The sequence below is a fragment of the Nerophis ophidion genome, linkage group LG03, assembly GCF_033978795.1.
Source record: "Nerophis ophidion isolate RoL-2023_Sa linkage group LG03, RoL_Noph_v1.0, whole genome shotgun sequence".
NCBI classification, from domain to species: domain Eukaryota; kingdom Metazoa; phylum Chordata; class Actinopteri; order Syngnathiformes; family Syngnathidae; genus Nerophis; species Nerophis ophidion.
This window is the reverse complement of record NC_084613.1, coordinates 20,467,023-20,488,502: the sequence shown is the minus strand read 5'-3', so window position 1 is coordinate 20,488,502 and position 21,480 is coordinate 20,467,023. Positions and strand designations below refer to the sequence as shown.

Below are 21,480 nucleotides of genomic sequence, written 5' to 3'. Positions count from 1 at the left end.
TCAAGGCTTGAATGATTGGTTCATTCATTATTGTTGTTTTGTTTTCAAATGTATTATTAGCCTGTGGAAAAAAATATATTTACCTCAGAAGATTGCAAATAGAAAAAAAGGCATTACATTTTTATTTAGATTTTATTTGATATGCCATTGATATTTTTTAAATTATTATTATTATTATTTGAAACTGGATTTTGCATGTCACTAAAGTTATATAAGCCTCACTTGTTCAATATTTAATGCAAAACTTGTTTGGGTCCCTATTAAAAGGTTAATTTGTTCAACCTTGGCTTGCGGCTTTGTTCCGTTTAAAATTTTGGCCCACTCTGTAGTTGAGTTTGACACCCCTGTTTTAGACGCTTTGACTATTGTGCTAAATTAAACTGAAATGACGTTTTCTTCTCGACATAAAACAACCACAATACATTTATAGGTCAAATATTTTCTAGTCGGTCCCCCCAAGATTTTGGGATTTCTAAGATGTTTTGATTAATTTTCTGAATGTTGCAGCAATACTATTTTTTCAATACTGAATTAAACTTTTCATCTGGCTCTCAACCAAGGCGGACGCTTCCCTCTCTTTTCACTTATTTTCCCTGCTTTAGCTTATTTGTCTCGTCTCAACTTTGGACCCTCTTTTTGCAGCGTTCTCCAGATCTAAAGATAAACTTTGATCAACTGGTCTCTCATAGCAATTGACAAGATTGTCTCGACGAAAAGCTGTCTGTCGGAACATTTGCTGTTGGACACACAATGGACGCTTGGGAGAAGTGAAGGGTTGTATGCCTGTCAGTTATTTTCGTTGAGGACATTGAAGTTATCTACCTATTAGGAAAGATGAAAACAGGGCATCTGCTGCTTTGATTGAGCGTCGCCTCAGTATATCAACGAATTAGGAAGACGATAACAGCCTTTCAAGGTAGCCAGAAGCTACTCGTCATGATTTCTGGTATGGAAGGGCTGTGGGTACTTAGACCATGCCTATTTCTGAAATAAATCACACTCTGAATAACATCTTGGAGAAGCTTTTTGCTGTGCAAGGCAACATTCTGATTAATTTGAGGACCAGAAACAGACGATAAGGGTAGACAAATCTATCTACTCGCCCTAACCTAGACATCCTAACCTACACTTTGGTACCCCTCTCCACGCCAGCCTCAGTGAGGCAGATGCTTGAAATCCCTTTTACTCACAGACACTTGCTGATTGTTTGGCTTTTTTGGGACTAGATCAGACAGTGTTTGTTCACACAGTTTGTTGCTTGTCATGGTTGATTGGACGGGCAGGGCTGTAAGGTTTCAGACTGTGTCGACTTCTAAACTAAATCGCACTATGACTAACCAGTGAGGCTGTTGCTTGAAATCCTTTTCCCCTTTCCCTCACGGACACCTGCTAATTGCTTGATTTTGTTGGAACTAGATCCGACAGTGTATTTTCACACACAAGTAGTTGCTTGTCTTGGTTGATGGAATGGTGATTTCTGGAGTAAATTGCAAACTGGATAACATCCCGGAGAAGCGTTCCGCTCTGCAAGGCAACATTCTGATCAATTTAAGGACCAGAAACGGACGGTTACTTACTTACTTACTTACTAAGGCCTTAGTATTCCCTCAGGAACATAGGCCGCCGACGAAAGCCTTCCATCGGCGGTCGAGTTGTTGCCATGACAGCCCCTCATCCCTCATCTCCTGTTTCGTGCTTCTTCTCCAGGTTGTTCTTGCTCTCCCTCTGTTTCTTTTTCCCTGTGGGTTCCTTGTTAGTGCCTGTTTGGTGATTGATTTATTGGGTTTTCTGAGTTTGTGGCCTATCCAGCTCCACTTCCTTCTCCTGATTTGCAGTTCCACTGATTCTTGTTTGGTGAGTTCCCACAGGTTGGCATTGGTGATGGTGCCTTGCCAGTAGACTCCTAGGACCCGATGGAGGCAACGGTTTACGAATGTCTGAGGTTCAGTGAGTATGCTATTGGTGGTTATCCATGTTTCTGATCCGTACAGCAGGATGGATTTGACATTTGAGTTAAATATTTTCAGTTTGGTTTTGAGAGAAATGTTTTTTGCTGTCCATATTTTGTTTAACTCCTTAATATTTGCACCTGGCTCGCCGACAACAAACTATCCATACACTTAGCTAAAACGGAATCCATCCTATTTTGGTCCCATATTAAACTTAAGAAAGTCAGTGACTTCACTATAAAAGTGGGTGACATTGTTATCAACAGGAAAGATGAGATCACCTACCTAGGTTCCATTCTTGAGGCTAATCTTTCCTGTGATAAAATGGCAACCAAGGTAATCAGAATCTACAGAATCTCCTCTCTGGTCAACAAAAGCACCTTGAGGATTCTAGCGGGAACTCTCATTCAACCCTTCTTCGATTACGCTTGCACCTCCTGGTACCCCAGCACCTCCAAAACCCTCAAATCTAGACTCCAAACATCCCAAAATAAGATAGTCCGGTTACTTTTAGACCTCCACCCCAGATTACACCTCAATCCAACCCACTTCTCCAAAGTGGGCTGGCTCAGGGTGGAGGACAGAGTAAAACAACTTGCACTGAGCCTAGTCTATAAAATCCGCTACACCTCCTTGATACCGAAGTACATGTCAAACTACTTCCTTAACGTAATTGACCGCCATAACCACAACACCAGGGGGAGCTCCACAAACCACGTTAAACCCAGATTCCGATCTAACAAAGGTCTTAACTCATTCTCTTTCTATGCCACATCAATGTGGAATGCACTCCCAACAGGTAGAAAAGTAAGTGCATCTCTATCCTCCTTCAAAACCTCTCTAAAACAACACCTCCAGGCAACTTCAACACTTTACTAATACCCTCCTCCATTCACATCCCATCTCCCCGGATTATAAACAACCTAATGTAAATAATCAAATGTACTTCTAATGTATATACTTGTTCTTATGCTATCTGAACTCACTATGTTCTCTGCTGGCTGTACATATCCTACTAAATAAGACCTACACTGTTTCAATGTCCATTTCTCTGTTGATGCAATTGTTGATTACTGAAGTACTGATATCAACCAAAGCTCCTCGTCCCACCCCCCGGATTGTAAATAATGTAAATAATTCAATGTACATACTATGATGATTAACCTGTGTGATGACTGTATTATGCTGATAGTATATATTTGTACCATGAATTGATTAACGTGGACCCCGACTTAAACAAGTTGAAAAACTTATTCGAGTGTTACCATTTAGTGGTCAATTGTACGGAATATGTACTGAACTGTGCAATCTACTAATATAAGTATCAATCAATCAATCAATCAAAAGCATGTTGAATGATGTTCTTGCTTTCCCTATTCTGGATTTGATATCTTCATCTGCCCCTCCATCTACACTGATTATGCTCCCCAAGTATGTAAAACTGACTACCTCCTCTAATTGATTATGGTCCAAACGGACGATTAGAGTAGACAAATCTTTTGGAATGTATCTACTCGGCCTAACCTAAACATCCTAACCTACACTTTGGTACCCCTTTCCACGGCGGCCTCGGTGATGCCGATGCTTGAAATCCTTTTTCCTCACAGGCACTTTCTGATTGTTTGGCTTTGTTGGGACTAGATCAGACAGTTAATGTTCAAACACAGTTAGTTGCTTGTCATGGTTGATGGGATGGCGATTTTGTAGAGTAAATCGCGAACTGGATAACATCTCAGAGAAGCTTTCCGCTCTGCAAGGCAACATTCTGATCTATTTGAGGACCAGAAACGGAAGATTTGAGTAGACAAATCTATTGGAATGCATCTACTCGCCCTAGCCTAAACATCCTAAGCTACACTTTGGTACCACCTTCCACACCTTGCTTGAAATCCCTTTCCCTCACGGACACCTGATGATTGTTTGGCTATGTTGGGACTAGGTCAGACAGTTTATGTTCAAACACAGTTAGTTGCTGGTCATGGTTGATGGAATGGTGATTTCTGGAGTAAATTGCAAATTAGATAAAATCTTGGAGAAGCTTTGCGCTCTGCTCTGTAAGGCAACATTCTGATCTATTTGAGGACCAGAAACGGAAGATTTGAGTAGACAAATCTATTGGAATGCATCTACTCGCCCTAGCCTAAACATCCTAACCTACACTTTGGTACTACCTTCCACACCTTGCTTGAAATTCCTTTCCCTCACCGACACATGCTGATGGTTTGGCTTTCTTGGGACTATATCAGACCGTTTATGTTCACATACAGTTAGTTGCTTGTCATGGTTGATGGGATGGCAATTTCTAGAGTAAATCGCAAACTGGATAACATCTTGGAGAAGCTTTCCGCTCTGCAAGGCAACATTCTGATCTATTTAAGGACCAGAAACGGAGGATTTGAGTAGACAAATCTATTGGAATGCATCTCCTCGCCCTAGCCTAAACATCCTAACCTACACTTTGGTACCACCTTCCCCACCTTGCTTGAAAACCCTTTCTCTCACATACATCTGCTGATTGTTTGGCTATGTTGGGACTAGATCAGACAGTTTATGTTCAAACGCAGTTAGTTGCTGGTCATGCTTGATGGAATGGTGATTTCTGGAGTAAATTGCCAATTGGATAACATCTTGGAGAAGCTCTCCGCTCTGCAAGGCAAAATTCTTATCTATTTGAGGACCAGAAACGGACAATTAGAGTAGACAATTCCATTGGACTGCATTTACTCACCCTAACATAAACACCTTCCACGCCAGCCTCGGCCAAGGCCGCTGCTGCAGAACTACCCCAGTGAGGCCATTGCAGTAAAACTCTCCAAAATCCCTTCCTTCACGGACACCTGCTGATTGTTTGGCTTTGATGGGACTACAAACCCTGTTTCCATATGAGTTGGGAAATTGTGTTAGATGTAAATAAAAACGGAACACAATGATTTGCAAATCATTTTCAACCCATATTCAATTGAACATGCTACAAAGACAACATATTTGAAGTTAAAACTGGTAAACATTTTTTTTTTTTGCAAATAATCATTAACTTTAGAATTTGATGCCAGCAACACGTGACAAAGAAGTTGGGAAAGGTGGGGCGGTTTAGCTCGGTTGGTAGAGTGGCCGTGCCAGCAACTTGAGGGTTGCAGGTTCGATTCCCGCTTCTGCCAACCTAGTCACTGCCGTTGTGCCCTTGGGCAAGACACTTTACCCACCTGCTCCCAGTGCCACCCACACTGCTTTAAATGTAACTTAGATATTGGGTTTCACTATGTAAAGCGCTTTGAGTCACTAGAGAAAAAGCGCTATATAAATATAATTCACTTCACTTCACTTCACAATAAATACTGATAAAGTTGAGGAATGCTCATCAAACACTTATTTGGAACATCCCAAAGGTGTGCAGGCTAATTGGGAACAGGTGGGTGCCATGATTGGGTATAAAAGCAGCTTCCATGAAATGTTAAGTAATCCACAAACAAGGATGGGGTGAGGGTCACCACTTTGTAAGCAAATTGTCGAACAATTTTAGAACATTTCTCAACGAGCTATTGCAAGGAATTTAGGGATTTTACCATCTACGGTCCGTAAAATCATCAAAAGGTTCAGAGAATCTGGAGAAATCACTGCACATAAGCGATGATATTACAGACTTTTGATCCCTCAGGCGGTACTGCATCAAAAACCGACATCCGTGTGTAAAGGATATCACCACATGGGCTCAGGAACACTTCATAAAAAAATTCCACTTTCAAAGATTCAACAATTAGTTTCCTCAAGTGTTGTTAAAAGAGAATGTGATGTAACACAGTGGTGAACATGCCCTTTCCCAACTACTTTTGGCACGTGTTGCAGCCATGAAAATCTAAGTTAATTATTATTTGAAAAAAAAACAAAGCTTATGAGTTTGAACATCAAATATATTGTCTTTGTAGGGTTGAAAAGGATTTGCAAATCATTGTATTCCGTTTATATTTACATCTAACACAATTTCCCAACTCATATGGAAACGGGGTTTGTAGATCAGACAGTGTTTGTTCACACACAGCTGTCATGATTGAAGGGATGGCGATTCCTGCACTAAATCGCAAACTGGATAACATCTCGGAGAAGCTTTCTGCAAGGCCAAATTATGATCGATTTGAGGACCGGAAAATGAAATTTAAAAAAAATTAATTAAAACTAAAAACAAAGTATGAGCCAGATGAGTTATGTGTTTGTGATCGTCACTGAGAGGCCTACTTTTCCACAAAAATGGCGTTAATGCTGTCGTCTTAATAGAATTTCCAATTCCTTGCGAATCAAGTAGTTGAGGAAGCAGCAGTGCAGTGTTTTCCTGAGGAAACAACTTCAATGGAAAAGGCTTTTGAAGGAGATTAAAGGTAAACTGATGACCCCTCTTCCTCCTCCTCCTCCTCCTCCTCAGCCCAAATCCACCTGGTGGAAAGCGAGGACTTTCCCACCAAGGCAATGTTTGCTGCAACGTGATCCTCCTTATCGCTCTGTTCCTGCCCTGCCGCTATTGAAGTGTTATTGACGCTAATCGATACGCGCGGTTCTATGGAAGGCAAAAAGTCTTGATTGGTTTCGTTTGATCGGACAGAAGATGGGCACGGGGGCGTGTGAAAGCGGCACGAACAACACGTGAGCCGTGTCTGCTGGGAAAAAAAAGAAGGCGCGGCGGTCTGCACACTGACCTTTGACGTCCGGGGAGAAATGGGCGGAGTGGCGCGTGACGAAGAACTGCAGCTGCTGCTCCAGGTCGCAGCGTGCCAGGTCCACGTCCCAGGATCGGATTCCTAGACGGGAAGAGGAATATTTGGTTCCTGTCGTGTCATGGCAATAGTTCAGTGGTCGGCAGACATTTTTGACTCCTGCACACCGTTAACGGTTTGGGGGGTTAGTCTCTCCGAGACTTTGTGATTTGTTGTGTCCTGAAATGCTTGAATTTCAAAAAGTTGCGGAAAAAGTTGTAACAACGACGACATTAAATCAACTTTTATGAATTTTTCATCAATGTTTGAAGTGTTTCAGTAACCGTAACCTAAAATATTACAGCACCTGAGCACAAAACAAATACTGTGTTGATGGTTCACTCCTTTTATACCGCACAGACTTAGAGTAGACACTAGATGGCGGTGAAAGCACACGCTAAAAAGGTCATTGTCAAATGACTCTCCTGTTTTATTATACTGTACCTAATAATAATTATAATAACAAAATGAAACTGCATTATTGTCGTTTGTCGTCCACAGTGCAGACTTTCTCTGTGTATGGTTCACACATGAAGGGTTTATCTGTTGTAAACACTGTGCAATGGCAGTGGTTGGGATATTATAGTAAATATACACTTAGATTCACATATTAATATTTTTCATTTTTTTATGTATTTTTATTTATTTATATGCATACACACATATATACACAGACATATATACACAGAGTATACAGATATATATATATACGTACAGTACATACATATACACATATATATACAAATGATATATGTGTATGTATGTATGTAATATGTACATATATACTTATATATACACACATCTATATATAGCTCTGTATATACACAGAGAGAGATGTATATGTATATACATATATATGCATGTTATATATATGTATATACTCATACACATTATAAAAACATACATACATATACATATATATAAATATATACATTATATATACAAAGTATATATTCATTTACATTTATATATACATACATACATACATGTACACATTTATTTATATGTACATATATACACATTTATGTGTATATATACATACACATATATGCATGTATATATAAGTACATATTTATACATGTATATAATGTGTGTATATAGTTATATATAAATGTGTATGTATACATAATGTGGGTGTATGTATGTATACATATGTATGTATGTATACATATGTATGTATATACATATAAATCTGTGTGTGTGTGTGTATATATGAAGCTGTACAAGGCTGTAAGAATGTTAACTTTGTGTGAACTCAAATAACCTCAAGCTGCCTTAAATATGATACTAAGGTCAAAATTTTAGAAAAGGAGGAAAAAGCCGCGGGTTTTTATATTTTTTAATTATAATAGTATTAATAATCTTAATTAGTTACACATCGCTTTTTTATCCCTTGGGTTGGCCCCTACTCTCGGGTAAACCCAGGACTCTCTGACCCATAGGACTTTTACTATAAATTGAGTGTAGGATTATTGATCGGGGCTCACATGCTTGCAGAGGCACCCGCTTATACACGCAATCCACAGATTTGTGCGGGAGTGAGGCCAATGCTGTAACATTTACTTGTGACTGGTTTTAATGAATGCTTGCGAAAACTTCCAAAAAGACCAGATTTGTGCCCGTTCGACAAAAGAACGTGGACACATACTGTAGTCGCCAACAAACTTTAAACTTGGAAGTGAATTGGATGCAAAGAGCGTTGCAGTGACGCTAAAGACCACAGTTAAGGCATGATGAGGACTCGGCGTAGGAAACAAGCGGGTCAAATGTGACCCATGCAGTTGCTATGGCGGCACGTGTAAAAACAGTACCAATCGCCTGGTTTGGAGTTGCACATGCAGCTCTTATTTATGTATTTGAATTGTTGTGTCACCCAGTATGTAAACACACAAGCAAAATAGGAGTAAATATTTACACTCACCTGCCACTTAGGTACACCTGCGCTAAAACTGCTGAGATCATGTCCAAGAACTGTATCAAAAATGATGTCGCTACAAACCAAACTGGAATGGAAGTCTGAAGAGAAAGTGGGACAAGTCCTGGTTTGGATATACTTCTGCCTGAAATTGACCCCTCCCGCCCCAAAAAAAAAAAAAATTATTTGTACTCTAAAAAATGTATTTCTAACAAAAAAATGACTTGTAAACAAAACTATTTTGGTGGAAGTAACCATTAGTTACGTCAATATTGCACTCTGACCAGTAAAAATGCTTCTAACATTTTGTTTAGAGGAGGCCCCGCCCACAAGATTGAAATTGATTCCGAACCCCACCCAAAGATCATTTGTAACCCTAAAAAGGGGTGCCCACACTTTTTCTGCAGGCGAGCTACTTTTCAATTGACCAACTCGAGGGGATCTACCTCATTTATATATATCATTTATATTTATTTATTTATGAAAGAGACATTTTTGTAAATAAGTTAAGGGAATAAGCGGTAGAAAATGGATGGATGGATGGATAATACAAGCATGTGTAACACATATAGATGTCTTTCTTTCACAAAGACAAGAATATAAGTTGGTGTATTACCTGATTCTGATGACTTGCATTGATTGGAATCAGACAGTAATGATGATAACGCCCACATTTTCAAATGGAGGAGAAAAAAAGTTGTCCTTTCTGTACAATACCACATGAAAGTGGTTGTTTTTTGGCATCTAATTCATCCAGCTTCCATACACTTTACAAGAAAAACATTCGCGGCAAATTCTGTAGCTTGCTTGATTGACATTCACGGCACCCGAGGGTCTTGTGAGATGACGCTGGCTGCTGCCAGTTCATTATTATGAAAAAATGACAGAGAGGAAGGCGAGAAACACTTTTTATTTCAACAGACTTTTGCGCCGTCCCTTCCGTCAAAACTCTAAAGGCCGACTGCACATTTCCTATCTTCACAATAAAAGCCCGGCTTCATGCTGCCTGCTCTAACAAAATAAGAGTCTCGGAAAGCTGGCGTGCACAAGTGATGTGCACGCTAGCTTTCTGAGGGATCGCTTGTGCACGCCAGTTTTCCGAGACTCTGTATTTAATTGGCGCAGGCAGCATGAAGCAGGGCTTTTATTGTGAAGATAGGAAATATGCAGTCGGCCTTTAGAGTTTTGACGGAAGGTACGGCGCGAGAGTCTGTTGAAATAAAAAGTGTTTCTCGCCTTCCTCTCGGTCATATTTTCATAATAATGATCTTGCAGCAGCCAGCGTCATCTCACAAGACCCTCCGGTACCGTGAATGTCATTTAAGTGACGTCTTGGTGAAGATTGATGATCACTAATTTTTAGGTCTTTTTTTTTTAAAGCCTGGCTGGAGATCGACTGACACACCCCCCGCGGTCGACTGGTTGCTCGCGATCGACGTAATGGGCACCCCTGCCCTAAGACAATGAATTTGCAACAAAATTATAATAAAAAAACATTCGTAACATAAAAGGATTTGTAAAAAAAAATATTTTTGCGGAAGTAATAATTAGTCACGCCATTATTCAAGACTGACCAATAAAAATGCTTCTAAAATTTTGTTTGAAAAGATTGAAATTGATTCCGAACTCCACTCAAACATAATTTGTAACCCAAAGACAATGAATTGGCAAAATAATAATAACTAAAAAAACGATTCGAAATACAAAAGGATTTGTAAACAAAAGTATTTTGCACCCGCCACCCCAAAAAAATAAAAAATTGACCCTCAAACGTTTTTATTTGTAATAAAAAAAAAAGATTTGTAACAAAAAACGATTTGTAAATGTAACTATTTTGATGGAAATAACCATTAGTTACGTCAATATTGAACACTGACCAGTAAAAATGATTTTAACATTTTGTTCAGAGGAGGCCCCGCCCACAAGATTGAAATTGATTCCGAACCCCACCCAAACATAATTTGTAACCCAAAAACGATGAATTTGCAAAAAAAAAAAGATTCGTAACATAAAAAGATTTGTAACAAAAGTATTTTGGCGGAAATAATCATTAGTCACGTAATTATTCATAACTGACCAATAAAAATGCTTCTAACATTTGTTCAGAGAAGACCCCGCCCACAAGACTGATGATGATTCCTAATCACCCATCCCACTCCTAAAAATAATTTGTAAGCAAAACAAAATAAAAAATAGCAGCAACAACAACAATAACAACAAAAAATAAATTAGAACAAAAGAAATGAATTGTAAACAAAACTATATTGATGGAAGTAATCATTATTCGTGCCATCATTCATTAACTGACCAATGAAAATGTTTCTAACATTTCGTTTAGAGGAGGCTCCGCCCACAAGATTGAAATTGCTTCCTCGCCCCCGCACCACCAAACAAGGAAACAAAACTTGGAAAAAATTTAAAAAGTGTAAAACAGGCAGACAAAACCTTTTGTGTTATGAAAAACGTTTTTGATTGTTAACAAAAAGCAAATGAGTATTTTGGTTAAAGACATGGCCCTGCGATGTGTGGGCGACTTGTCCAGGGTGTACATCGCCTTCCACCCGATTGTACACAGCTGAGATAGGCACCAGCGCCCCCTGCGACCCCAAACGGAATAAGCGGTAGAAAATGGATGGGTTAAAGACATTGGTTTTGTTCCATATATGTTTAATGGTTATTTTTCTGTTAAAATCAACTTCAATCTTGTGGGCGGGGCTTCCTCCAAACAATATGTGAGCAGCCTTTTAATTGGCCAGGCTAAGATAGTGAGTAGCCGATTCTTTCCTGGTTGATAAAATACTTTTTTGCAAATATATTTTTATTTCATTTTCCAATCCATTATTTGTGTATATAAATGTATGATTTTGTTTGCAAATACATGTTTAGTTTGATTGCTAAAATATTAAGCACAGGTGAATGTGAGTGTGAATGTTGTCCGTCTATCTGTGTTGGCCCTGCGATGAGATGGCGACTTGTCCAGGGTGTACGCCGCCTTCCGCCTGATTGTAGCTGTGATAGGCGCCAGCGACCCCAAAAGGGAATAAGCGGTAGAAAATGGATGGATGGATGGATGGAATTCCAATAAGCTCGTGACGTCATATTCATAAAGGAAAGGCATCATCAAAGGCCGTGAATATTTAAGTTAAAAAAAAAAACACATTTTCTGACATTTCAAAACAACTTTTACACGTTGGGTGATCAAAGTAAGCTTGTCACGTGACATTACGTAAACCAATGGACAACTTTCTGGATGTGCTCCATGTTTATTATCTTTATGAATATTTGCTACAGCTCTCGCATGATCATACGTGACGCAACATCAAAAGTGTGACGTCATAAATACTCCGTGATGCTGCAATGCTGCACCGTGACCGATGACGTCTAATCAGAAACCAAAGTGCCAAACAACGGGCGGCACTCACCGGACTCGACGTGAGCTCTGGCGGCGTCCAGCTGGTGCTCGGTGGCGATGTCGCCGATCACGACCAGCATGTAGTGGCCGGCCCGGTTGAACGGCACCCCGCGACGTCGCCGTCTCCCGCCGCCCGATCGGTACCGCAGTCGCTCCTCGAGCCCGGGGTGAGGCGGCACGCACGAACCCTCGTCCTCCTCCACCACCGGGAGCGCACCCGACCGCACCGGCATCTCCATGGCAACAAGCCCCGGAGATGACTCCATCGCCATGACAACGGGCGCACCGTGTGAAGGCGGGCGATGGCGGACGTAGGGCGGAGGCTGGCGGGTGGGCCGATCGATACAGATACCGACAGTATCGATACCAATGGCAGCGTCAGACCGCAGGATCGATCAACCATCCATCCATTGCCTACCGCTTGTCCTTTATTTAGCCACTTATTTATAATTTTACATTGTTTTAATGTTTAACTAATCGGATACAAAAGCCGAATGATTTTAATAACTAGATTCCTGAAGGAATTGCGTGTGAATGCTCCGATGTTGAAGTTGAACTGAAATGCTGACAGAATTTAGTATATGTGCAAGAATAGTTTGAATGTTGAAGCATTTGAATTTCCAGGAAAAGCAGAATTTGGTTTGGAACTTGGGAAAGTCCATCCATTTTCTACCGCTTATTCCCAAGTGTTAGTTTGAATGTCCAGGATGAGTGGAATGTGTTGATGTTGGAATGGTTTGAATAGGTTGAAAAATGGATAATTCATTTTCAATGGGGGAGAATGTGCCTAAAAACAGAATTCTAGAAAATGTTTTTTTTTTTTTTTACGATTATTGAAAGGCAGCACACAATTCCTGAAGAGGCTGAATATTTTGAAGTTGGAACGGTTTGAATCAGATAAAAAATGTGGGTGTTGTGGAACCTTCAACAATGTCCCATTCTTTTCAATGTGAGTTTTATGGAAATTTGGGTATTTCGGGAAAAGGGGGAATGTTTTGGAAATGGTTGGTGTTGGAATTTTTCAAATCGGTCGAGAAATGTTGAAGAAGTAACATTTTAAATTGAGAAATGGTATTACGGAATTCCTGGAATTTCGGGAAAACCAGGAATTTTTCCCACTTCAAAAAGCAACTTTGATTTTTGTCCTGATTAAGAGTTTTGACAGTGGAACGGTTGAAGTGGGTAGAAAAATGTGGAAGAAGTCGTTGACAGAAAAAGGGGTTTGAAAAAAACGGGAATTTTTGGAATTCCTGGATTTTATTCTAACTTGAAAAAAATGACAGTTTGAATGTGAAGGATGAGTGGAATGTGTTGATGTTGGAATGGTTTGAACCGGTTGAAAAATGTGGAAGTGTGAAAAATGGATAAGTCATTTTGAATGGGGGAGAATGTCCCTAAAAACAGAATTTTTGAAAATGTGGGAGTTTTTTATTTTTTATTTACAATTGTTGAAAGGGAGCACACATTTCTTGAAGAGGCTGAATATTTTGAAGTTGGAACGGTTTGAATCAGATAAAAAATGTGGGTGTTGTGGAACCTTCAAAAATGTCCCATTCTTTTCAATGGGAGTTTTATGGAAATTTGGGAATTTCGGGAAAAGAGGGAATGTTTTGGAAATGGTTGGTGTTGGGATTTTTCTAATCGGTCGAGAAATGTTGAAGTAACATTTTAAATTGAGTAATGGTATTACGGAATTCCTGGAATTTCGGGAAAACCAGGAATTTTTCCCACTTCAAAAAGTAACTTTGATTTTTGTCCTGATTAAGAGTTTTGACACAGGAACGGTTGAAGTGGGTAGAAAAATGTGGAAGAAGTCGTCGACAGAAAAAAGGGTTTGAAAAAAACGGGAATTTTTAGAATTCCTGGATTTTATTTTAACTTGAAAAAATGACAGTTTGAATGTGAAGGATGAGTGGAATGTGTTGATGTTGGAATGGCTTGAATAGGTTGAAAAATGTGGAAGTGTGAAAAATGGATCATTCATTTTCAATGGGGGAGAATGTCCCTAAAAACAGAATTTTACATAATCTTGGAGTTTTTTTTATTGTTTATTTACAATTGTTGAAAGGGAGCACACAATTCCTGAAGAGGCTGAACATTTTGAAGTTGGAACAGTTTGAATTGGATGAAAAATGTGGGTGCTGTGGAACTTTGAAAAATGTCCCATTCCTTTCAATGGGAATTTTATGGAAATTTGGGAATTTCGGGAAAAGAGGGAATGTTTTGGAAAATGTGAATGGTCTGAATGATCTTAAATAATTGGTGTTGGAACTTTTCACATCGGTCGAGAAATGTTGAAGTAGTAACATATTTAATTGAGAAAAGGTACTACGGAATTTCGGGAAAACCGGGAATTTTTCCCACTTTAAATAACAACTTCGATTTTTGTCCTGATTGAAAGTTTGAAGTGGTTTGAAAAATGTGGAAGGAGTCGTCGTTGGAGAATTCCTGGATTTTTTTTTTTTTTTTTACTGAAAAAATTATAGTTGAGTGTGCAGGATGAGTGGAATGTGTTGAAGGCGGAATGGTTTGAATCGGTTGAAAAATGTGAAAATGGCGGAAGTTTGAAAAATAGCCAATTATTTTGAATGGAGAAAATGTCCCTAAAAACTGAGAATTCTAGGAAATCCGGGTATTATAATTTGTTTTTACAATTGTTGAAAGGGAGCACACAATTCCTGAAGAGGCTGAATATTTTGAAGTTGGAACGGTTTGAATTGGATAAAAAATGTGGGTGAGTGCTTTGAAATATGTCCCATTCCTTTCAATTGGAATTTCGGGAAAAGAGGGTATGTTTTGGAAAATGTGAATGTTCTGAATGAGATTAAATAATTGGTGTTTGAACTTTTCAAATCGGTCGAGAAATGTTGAAGTGGTAACTTTTTTTAATTGAGAAATGGTAGGAATTCCTGGAATTTTGGGAAAACCAGGAATTTTTCCCACTTCAGAAAACAACTTGGATTTTTGTCCTGATTAAGAGTTTTGACGCGAGAACGGTTAAAGTGGGTAGAACAATGTGGAAGAAGTCATCGACAGAAAAAAAGATTTAAAAAAAACGGGAATTTTTGGAATTCCTTGATTTTATTTTAACTTAAAAAAATTATAGTTTGAATGTGGAGGATGAGTGGAATGTGTTGATGTTGAAATGGTTTAAATAGGTTGAAAAATGTGGAAGTGTGAAAAATGGATAAGTCATTCTGAATGGGGGAAAATGTCCCTAAAAACTGAGAATTCAAAGAAATTCGGGATTTTTTTTTTTTTTTTACATTTGTTGAAAGGGAGCACACAATTCCTGAAGAGGCTGAATATTTTGAAGTTGGAACGGTTTGATTTGGATAAAAAAAAAAAAAACGTGGGCGTTTTGGAACTTTGAAAAATGTCCCATTCCTTTCAACGGGAATTTCATGGAAATTTGGGAAAAGAGGTAATGGTTGGGAAAGTGTGAATGTTATGAATGAGCCTAAAAAATTGGAGTTGGAACTTTTCAAATCGGTTGAGAAACGTTGAAGTAGTAACATTTTTAATTGAAAAATGGTATTACGGAATTTCTGGAATTTCGGAAAAAACGGGAATTTTTCCCACTACAAAAACAACTTGGATTTTTGTCCTGATTAAGAGTTTTGACAGTGGAACGGTTGAAGTGGGTAGAAAAATGTGGAAGGAGTCGTCGACAGAAAAAAGGGTTTGAAAAAATGGGAATTTTGGGAATTCCTGGATTTTTTTTTTTTTTTACTTGAAAAAATGATAGTTTGAATGTGCAGGATGAGTGGAAGGGTTTGAATAGATTTAAAAATGTGGAAGTGTGAAAAATGGATAATTCATTTTGAATGGGAGAAAATGTCCCTAAAAACGGAGAATTCTAAGAAATCTGATTTTTTTTTTTTTTTTACAATTGTTTAAAGGGAGCACACAATTCCTTAAGAGCCTGAATATTTTGAGGTTGGAACGGTTTGAATCGGATAAAAAAATGTGTGTGCTGTGGAACTTTGAAAAATGTCCCATTCTTTTCAATGGGAATTTCATGGAAATTTGGGAAAAAAGGGGAACGGTTAGGAAAATGTGAATGTTCTGAATGAGATTAAATAATTGGTATTGGACATTTTCAAATGGGTCGAGAAATGTTGAAGAAGTAACATTTTTAATTAAGAAATGGTATTACGAAATTACTGGAATTTTGGGAAAACAAGGAATTTTTCCCACTTCAAAAAACAACTTGGATTTTTGTCCTGATTAAGAGTTTTGACGGTGGAACGGTTGAAGTGGGTAGAAAAATGTGGAAGGAGTCATCGACAGAAAAAATGGTTTGGAAAAAAATGGGAATTAAAAAAAAAAAATTTTTACTTGAAAAAATGATAGTTTGAACGTGCAGGATAAGTGGAATGTTTGAATAGGTTGAAAAATGTGGAAGTTTGAAAAATGGATAATTATATTTGAATGGGGGAAATGTCCCTTCGAACTGAGAATTGTAAGAGCACACAATTCCTGAAGAGGCTGAATATTTTGAAGATGGAACAATTTGAATAGGATAAAAAATGTGGGTGCTGTGGAACTGTGGAAAAATGGAAATTTGGGAATTTTGAGAAAAGAGGGAATGATTTGAAAAATTTGAATGTTCTGAATGAGAATTAAATGTGGTTAAATTAAATGGTTGGTGTTGGAACTTTTCAAACTGGTTGAGAAATGTTGAAGTAGTTAACTTTTTAATTGAGGAATGTTTTTATGGAATTCCTGGAATTTCGGAAAAAATTAAAATTTTTCCCACTTCAAAAAACAACTTATATTTTTGTCCTGATTAAGAGTTTTGACGGTGGAACGGTTGAAGTGGGTAGAACGATGTGGAAGGAGTCGTCGACAGAAAAAAGGATTTGAGAAAAACAGGAATTTTTGGAATTCCTGGAATTCTTTTTAACTTGAAAAAATGGTAGTTTGAATGTGAAGTATGAGTGGAATGTGTTGAAAGTGGAATGGTTTGAATAGGTTGAAAAATGGATCATTAATTTTAAATGGGGGAAAATGTCCCTAAAAACCGAGAAATCCGGGAATATTTTTTTTTTCAATTGTTGAAAGGGAGCACACAATTCCTGAAGAGGCTGAATATTTTGAAGTTGGAACGGTTTGAATCGGATAAAAAATGTGGGTGTTGTTGAACTTTGAAAAATGTCCCTTGGGAATTTCATTGAAATTTGGGAATTTTGGGAAAATAGAGACTTTTTTGGAAAATTTGTATGTTCTTAATGGTTGGTGTTGGAATTTTTCAAATGTGTCGAGAAATGTTGAAGCAGTAACATTTTTTTTTTTATAGAGGAATCGTGTTAAATAATTCCTGGAATTTCAGGAAAACCATGGATTTTTCCCACTTCAAAAAACAAGTTTGATTTTTGTCCTGATTAAGAGGAATGGTTTGACGGTGGAACGGTGGAAGTGGGTTGAAAATGTGGAAGAAGTCGTCAACAGAAAAAACGGTGAATAAAGGGTTAGAAAAAAAGGGAATCTGGGGAATTACTGGAATTTTTAAAAAACTTGTAAACATGAGAGTTTGAATGTGCAGGATGAGTGGAATATGTTGAAGGTGGAATGGTTTGAATCGGTTGAAAAATGTGAAAATGGTCGAAGTCTGAAAAATGGCCAATTCATTTTAAATGGAGAAACTGTCCCTATAAACTGAGAATTCTTGGAAATCCGTGAATTGTTTTACGATTGTTGAAAGGGAGCACACAATTCCTGAAGAGGCTGAATATTTTGAAGTTGGAACGGTTTGAATTGGGCGCTTTGGAACTTTGAAAAATGTCCCATTCTTTTCAATGGGAATTTAATGGAAATTGGGGGAAAAAGGGGAACGGTTTGGAAAATGTGAATGTTCTGAATGAGCTTAAATGGTGGGTGTTGGAATTTTTTTTAAATCGGTCGAGAAATGTTGAAGTAGTAACATTTTTAGTTAAAAAATGTTATTACGGAATTCCGGGAATTTCTGAAAAAACAAGGAATTTTTCCCACTTCAAAAGACAACTTCGATTTTGGTCCTGATTAAGAGGAATGATTTGACGGTGGAACGGTTGAAGTGGGTTGAAAAAGGTGGAAGGCATCGTTGACAGAAAAAAGGGTTTGAAAAAATGGGAATTCCAGGAATTATTTTTTTTACTTGAAAACATTTTAGTTTGAATATGCAGGATGGTGGAATGGTTTGAATCCGTTGAAAAATGTAAAAATGGTGGAAGTTTGAAAAATGGCCAATTAATTTTGCATGGGAAAAATGTCCCGAGAAAACCTGGAATTTTGGGAAATCTGGGAATTTTTTTTAATTTGTCAAGGGAAAGCCCGCGATTCCCGAATGGGCTGGACAGTTTAAAGTTGGAACGGTTTGAATCGGATGAAAAATGTGAAAGATGGGGCACGGCAAAATCTGGAGAAGAAGAATAAGAATAAATAGATGAATTTTGGTGTGGGGAAAAAAAACATGTGTGAATGCTTTGGATTATTTTAAGTGAATGCATGTTGTTACATTACCATGTCACACCAATTCTCAAATCCCTTCACTGGCTTCCTGTTCCACTCAGGATTGAATACAAAGTCTCCCTACTAACCCACCAGTGCCTCCATGGAAATGCCCGCCTCTACCTCAAAGAACTACTCACCCCCAAATCCTCCACACGACACCTCTGCTCCGGACAGGCTAACCCCCACCAGCCTCCAAGGACAAAGCTGGGAACAATGGGAGACCGGGCTTTCTGCTCTCTGTGGAATGCTCTCCCTGACCACCTGAGGATACCACAGACTGTGGATGCTTTTAAAAAAGGCTTAAAAAAACTTTTTTTAAAAGCCTATTTTTTTAGATGTATGCATACTAGTTCTAGCTATTAGGCTGTTGTAGTTATTTGTATTATTATTATTTGTTAATACACTGTAGCACTTTGAGGTTGTTTATTCAATGTAAAGTGTTTTTCACAAATAAAACGTATTATTATTGTTCACAAAAGCCTTTATTGATCATGAGTTTGCATTAAATATTGATACCGTGTTTTGATCTTTAAGAATTGTATTGGTAATACTGGCCCTAGTATCGGACTGATTTCCCCCCTCAGTATCGCCCATCCCTTGTGGAGGCGGGCGGGAGTGAGGATGCTGACTGAGCATGCTGGCAGACTGGTTGGGAGGAAGCAGAGCCTTCTCCGATTTCGAATCAACGTTTGCAGTGAAAGTGATCTTTCAGGTAGTGACAGTGCAAAAAAAAAGCTGGGGGACGCTGCCTTGTGACTTTAAAAAACAAACAAACACATGACTCCATTAAATGTACAAATGACTCATTGGTTTTGGGTTCGATTAAATGACATGCATGTTTTTTTCCTTGAAGATGTACCAAATTCCTGCAGAGGAGTTGAGTCACCGTCATCCATCATCCGGCGGGAGACAGACAGGATGGGAGATGCTGCCCTCTGCCGGACAACCTCCGTAACTGCAGGTCACCTCTAATTCAAGTAGGACATATCTGATGCTTCAACAATTGTTTTATTGCTAACGTATTTCCTCAAATAGAGGCCTTATTATTATTATTAATTAACGTATTATTTATTTACTTATTCAATTAGTTACATCACTAGGAATGGACACTGTTCACAGTGTCACAAAAGTACCTATTTTCGGTACTTTTGTGTGTTAATAAATGTTAATTCAGTGGTTCTCAACCTTTTTTCAGTGATGTACCCCCTGTGAACATTTTTTATTCAAGTACCCCCTAATCAGAGCAAAGCATTTTTGGTTGAAAAAAATAGATAAAGAAGTCAAATACAGCACTATGTCATTAGTTTCTGATTTATTAAATTGGATAACAGTGCAAAATATTGCTCATTTGTAGTGGTCTTTCTTGAACTATTTGGAAAAAATAGATATAAAGATAACTAAAAATGTGTTGAAAAATAAACAAGTGATTCAATTATAAATAAATATTTCTACACATAGAAGTAATAATCAACTTAAAGTGCCCTCTTTGGGGATTGTAATAGAGATCCATCTGGATTCATGAACTTAGTTCTAAACATTTCTTCACAAAAAAATAAATCTTTAACATCAATAATTATGGAACATGCCCACAAAAAAATCTAACTGTCAGCACTGAATATTGCATTGTTTTATTATTTTTTCACAGTCTATGAACTTCCATCCATCCATTTCCTACCGCTTATTCCCTTTTGGGGGCGCTGGTGCCTATCGCAGCTACAATCGGGCGGAAGGCGGTGTACACCCTGGACAAGTCACCACCTCATCGCAGGGCCAACACAGACAGACAACACTCACATTCACACACTAGGGCCAATTTAGTGTTGCCAATCAACCTATCCCCAGGTGCATGTCTTTGGAGGTGGGAGGAAGCCGGAGTACCCTAAGGAAACCCACGCAGTCACGGGGAGGACATGCAAACTCCACACAGAAAGATCCCGAGCCCGGGATTGAACCCTGACTACTCAGGACCTTCGTATTTTGAGGCAGAAGCACTAACCCCTCTGCCACCAGGAAGCCCAAAAAAGAGTCATATCTTTTTTAATTTTTTTTTGGTCCTCTCCAGCTTTTCCGGCAAATCCTATAATTGATGTAGAGTATTATCTTTTAGACACAGAACAGGGCGATTTGGCGTAGGGAAGCGATACAACATATATCACACGAGGACTGTTACTTAAACTTACATTGTTGGACGAGAAATTACTACAAGAAACATTTTGCCACGACACTAACTACACAAAAGTAAAGAAAAAGCAAAGAGACATAAAAGTATTCAAAGGCAAACATTTTATTAAATTCCTTCACAAAAAAAAAAAAGTGAACTGCAGCAATTAAGGCAAAAATATATATTTTGACAATCAGGATGCTGGATCCATTTATTTATTGAATGTTTTTGTATTAATAAACCGTCTTTGAATTCTGCTTTATATTTATTTACATTTATATATATATATGTACATACAAACATGTATGTATATATATGTATATATATATATATACATATATATATATATATACATATATATATATACATTCATGTTTGTATGTATATATATATACATACATATACATATGTATATATATATATATATATATATAGATAGATATATATATATACATATATATATACACACATATATATATACATACAAACATGTATGTATGTATATATATATATATATATATATATACATACATACATATATATATGTATGTATATATATATATATATATACATACATATATATATGTATGTATATATATATATATATATATACATACATATATATATGTATGTATGTGTGTATGTATATATATATATATATATATATATATATATACATATATATACAAACATGTATGTATGTATACATATATATAAATACATGTGTATATGTGTATATGCATATGTGTACTGTACATATATATATGTGTACTTATGTACATATATATGCATATATTTATACACAC

At 37.7% G+C, this 21,480-nt stretch overlaps 1 protein-coding gene and 1 long non-coding RNA gene across 2 annotated transcripts in view; one reads left to right on the top strand and one right to left on the bottom strand.

The window, feature by feature from the left end:
• map1ab (microtubule-associated protein 1Ab) overlaps nt 1-12,262 on the bottom strand; it is a 77,002-nt gene extending 64,740 nt beyond the window's left edge. Inside the window, exons 1-2 of the mRNA XM_061894547.1 lie at nt 12,029-12,262; nt 6,635-6,736 (exon numbers count right to left, since the gene is read on the bottom strand). Of these exons, the coding sequence (XP_061750531.1) occupies nt 6,635-6,736; nt 12,029-12,257 (331 nt within the window). The 5' untranslated portion in view covers nt 12,258-12,262. The remainder of the gene's footprint in view (nt 1-6,634; nt 6,737-12,028) is intronic.
• LOC133549293 (uncharacterized) overlaps nt 1-20,970 on the top strand; it is a 34,509-nt gene extending 13,539 nt beyond the window's left edge. Inside the window, exons 2-3 of the long non-coding RNA XR_009806061.1 lie at nt 19,367-19,490; nt 20,159-20,970. This is a non-coding gene — a long non-coding RNA (uncharacterized LOC133549293). The remainder of the gene's footprint in view (nt 1-19,366; nt 19,491-20,158) is intronic.
• Nucleotides 20,971-21,480: the final 510 nt, after the last annotated feature.